The sequence below is a fragment of the Ostrinia furnacalis genome, unplaced genomic scaffold, assembly GCF_004193835.3.
Source record: "Ostrinia furnacalis isolate ACB-3 unplaced genomic scaffold, ASM419383v2 OfSCF7487, whole genome shotgun sequence".
Lineage (NCBI taxonomy): Eukaryota > Metazoa > Arthropoda > Insecta > Lepidoptera > Crambidae > Ostrinia > Ostrinia furnacalis.
In genome coordinates, this window is record NW_021137726.1 from 923,017 (window position 1) to 927,274 (window position 4,258).

At 36.0% G+C, this 4,258-nt stretch overlaps 1 protein-coding gene across 1 annotated transcript; it reads left to right on the top strand.

The window, feature by feature from the left end:
* The first annotated feature begins 333 nt into the window (after positions 1 to 333).
* On the top strand, positions 334 to 2,734 carry LOC114364905 (G protein-activated inward rectifier potassium channel 2). The gene is made up of 3 exons (XM_028321265.1): positions 334 to 490; positions 868 to 982; positions 1,351 to 2,734. Exons 2-3 carry the CDS (start codon positions 880 to 882, stop codon positions 2,436 to 2,438), a joined length of 1,191 nt encoding a protein of 396 aa, XP_028177066.1. The 5' UTR covers positions 334 to 490; positions 868 to 879; the 3' UTR covers positions 2,439 to 2,734.
* Positions 2,735 to 4,258: the final 1,524 nt, after the last annotated feature.

A 4,258-nucleotide genomic window follows, 5' to 3' on the forward strand; every position in this document is an offset into this window, starting at 1 on the left:
AGGCTTAATTAGCTACATTTTGGATCGAATCTTTGCTTGAGTTTGAATCGAGTTTGCAGCATCGTTTCGTAATACGGGTCATAGAATCACCTGACCCTGATCTTCGTTTATTAATTTCTAACTGCGACCTTCAACTATTTATACAGCAATTTCACCTTGCTTGGGCTTCTATTCTTACCCTCACTACCTCTCCAATGACATTTATACTCAAACATGTAAATTCCAGATACATTGTTGCAAAATCCACGCATTATCAGTAGTAACTGACAGGTAGTCAACTAGGTACCTACGTCATATGGTTTACGTAGAGCAAACACTGGAGCAAATAATACGTTTAATACTACGCTAGATATTCATATCAGTGGTTGATTCCACAATGGGAGACAAAGCGAGTTGCACAAAACATTTGACTGCCGAAAGTTGTGTGCGATTGAACAGGAGGTGAATTTTCGTGATAATTGCAAAAATTACCGAAATTCTTGATAATAAGGTTGGTTTTTTGTGTGTGACGTTTCATTTTGTTATTTTGTGAATTTTCTTATCAAAACCATCACGTGGGGTGTTTTGTATATTATGTCACCGTAATATTGTGATCTTCGTCAGTTTATGATCTCACGCGTTAAGCTGACGGAGTTTACAATTTTTGGGGACATTATAATGGTAATTATTTAATTAAAAGTGCATTTTTAAGATGAAAATAACACTTCATGATTTATTGTTAGGATCAATTTTGTTTTTATGAAAAATATAGAGTTTTTAATTTTGGTGTCGAATTTAATTAAGTCAATTAAAAATTGGTTGAAATCCTTTCAACGTTATTTTTCTTTAAATTGAATGAACTTAACCTGAATTGCTTTATGTTTTCAGAATGATTTCAATATGACGGCCAAGCTAGACGAAGCAGTACAAACGCAAACGAGTAGCACAGAGAGTGACGTTACATGTATAACGCCCGGCGTTTACATTCCAAGATCAAGAAACAGTAAGTTTTACTTCATTATGAAAGTTGTTTTCTGAATTCACCTACAAAATACACACAGTACACACACACAATAGGATACTCAGGGTCACACTTTCACTTTATCCGAGTGATTCCGACTTTATAATATTAGGTACAGTCGCCATATCATACTTTTCTTGCAAAGCAGAACGCATTGCGAAATATGTCATTATTAATTTGGTAGTAGGTATGTCTCACATAAGGCGAATAAAACTAAATTAAACTAAACTATGCTCTGATTTCAAAGTACTCCATAAAAACTTAATTTGGTTTTTACTACACCGTCAGATCTTATAAAGGTATAAAAGAAATTGTAAAATTAACTACAGATTAACCTGTGTCTTTTTCAGGGTATTTCACCCACTGCCACCGCGACTCGTACAGGACTAAATGCGCCCGAGCTGTATTGAAGAATGGAGAAATCAACGTCGAGAAATTCCTCAATCACAAAATTAGATTCTTCACCAACTGGTTCATGTCAATGGTCGAAGGAAGATGGAGGTGGACCCTCTTGAACTTCTTCCTAGCATTTACTGGGAACTGGCTCACTTTTGGTTTTATATACTGGTGTATAGCAATGAGTCATGGAGATTTGACTGAAGATCATCTACCCCACAATCAGAACGAGTCAAATTGGACTCCGTGCATCGAAAACATCTACGGATTCACATCTACTTTCCTCTTCAGTGTCGAAGTCCACACAACTGTAGCCTATGGCAAAAGGTCAATCACTTTAGACTGTCCTGACGCGATCTCCGCAATGTGCCTTCAATGCATCATCAGTTCTATATTCCAAGCCTTTATGGTTGGAATCCTCTTCGCCAAACTGACAAGACCTAAAGCCAGAACGCAAACTATACTATTCAGCAGACACGCGATAGTCAGTTTACGAGATGACAGACTATGCATGATATTTCGAGTGGGGGATATGAGGAAATCCAGGATATTAAACATCAAAGCGTCTATGTACCTCATTAGATTGAACACAGACTTCCATTACTTGGAGAGTAATGAGCAAATTGAGCTGAAGACGTACATGGACAGCTGTGAGTCCAGCTTCTTCTTATGGCCTGTGTCCGTTGTCCACGTGATAGATGAATGCAGTCCGCTATACGAAATGTCTGCAGCAGATCTACTTTGTGGACATTTGGAGATAATAGCAGTATTCGAAGGAATTATCGAGTCCACGGGACAACCAGTCCAAGCTAGATCGAGTTACAGCGAATGTGACATTATTTGGGGCCATAGATTTGCCCCTATGGTCAGTTACGACGAAGACAGGACAATGTATGCTGTAGACTTCGCGAAATTGAGTGAAACTGAGCAAGTGGATACACCGTTGTGTTCGGCCAAGGAATATGACGAAATTCTGACAGTTGTGAACTCTGTAGCCTTAAGTGATGACTGTTCTTTGGAAAATCAAGATGCAATAAGGTGACATAAACCAAAATTAGTGCTACTAAAGTTCTGGATTGTAATTTCAATGTTTCGATAGAGAAGCCACAAGTTGTGGATAGTAATTTTAATCGTTTAGATAAAGGAGTCAGTGCAAAATATCAGCCATAAGACTTTGTCAATGTTGTATGATAAAATAATGAAACCGAGTCACAAATATTTGCAATATTTAATTTTATTCACTTTACAGTCAAAGATAGCTTATTCAAATACCTAAGTAAGGACAAAGAATGTTCAAGATTATTCAGTTTCCAAGATTGAAAAGGTCTATTACCTACCTACCGCGAACTAGATTTATATTTTAATGGTGCAAAAGATTTTAATTTTAGCACAAAATCTATTTTTGTGGACTAATATTTATTTTGCCTTTGCTTAAAAACTTTTTGAATTCATTTTAAATGGTTTTATTAAGATGTGTGTAATTCCAAAGATATTTTAATTATCAAACTGATGGACATAACAGATACGTTGGCATACTAAAAGCTCTAATATTCAAAGCATTTTCAAGTTGCATATTGGAGCATCCGAAATAGTTCATTGTTTTGAGCATAAACATTTGCAGTTAACTTCGGGAAGTTGCTCATTTAACCGTTTAGTGTGAGAATTTATTTCGCTTTAAGCATTCGAAAGATTTAATTAAAAATGCAGGTTTTATTATAGGTAACTTAAAGTAGTTATTAAGTTATTTTCATTAAGAACTTCTGAATTTTTAAGAATAAAGAACAGATTATAACAGCATAACTTATTTTTTAATGTGTAAAAAATATTACAATTTGTATCGAAAAGTATTCCTAATGTTGGTACAACATGATGTTTTAGATGTTTTAACTGATGCCTTATTGATCTGGATTATAATTTTATAATCCATCGTGACCCGCTTGCGGTACCCGCGTACCCATCAGTAAGTATAATGTATTGGCAGCTTAATAATGAAGGGTATACAAAAAATGACTGGTAGATAGGTACCTACAATGCATGGTAAATGTACGGTTTGTTTGCAATGCTAGCATTGCAAACAAACCTCAGCGGTTTATGTCAATGCAATAAATTGTAATAATGTTTAAGAACTACCTTTGTAAAATGATAATAAATGAAAAAAAAAACATCTAAATTATACAGTTGAAGGAAATAAAATAAAACAGGGTAAAGTAAAAATTCTAAGAATATGCCCACTTACCAAAATCATTTGGTCTCGTCACCGGTGTCCAGCAGCATCATCATCCGTTGTAATGTTTACTAAAAAGAAAAAGAAAATTACACTCACACTGCACACACAAACCATAAACTACCTACGTTTAAAAAGGATAAAACGGGAGTCTAAAGTTCATCCTCATCATCATTTCAGCCATAGGACGTCCACTGCTGAACATAGGCCTCACTCAATGATCCCCGACGACCTCACAAAGGTGGAGGCGCTGGATGCAGTCATTATGGAAATCATTTTATGGGGGAGGCCTATCATATGGTCTGTAGTTTAAACAGGAGTAAAGCCGCGGGCCAAGCTTGTGTCTCTTAACGGCTAACACCAATAATTACAGCCAGCGCGGTAGGTTAAAAAGCAATAGAAACGAACACAGGTAATTATTATCAGATTTTAAATAAGAAGAAAAAAACAGGTAGTATCAACAAAATAAAATGTTATCTACGGGAGTATTCCTACCTACCTCTCGTTCCCATTGCTACAACTCCTATGTAGTTAGCCAGCTTGAACGCCAAAAAAAAAACCAACCAGTGAAGGTCAAGTTTGTATCGGGGGAAAGTTAAACTGTCATCGTTAAATGTTAATCTGCCTATTTCAGCCAA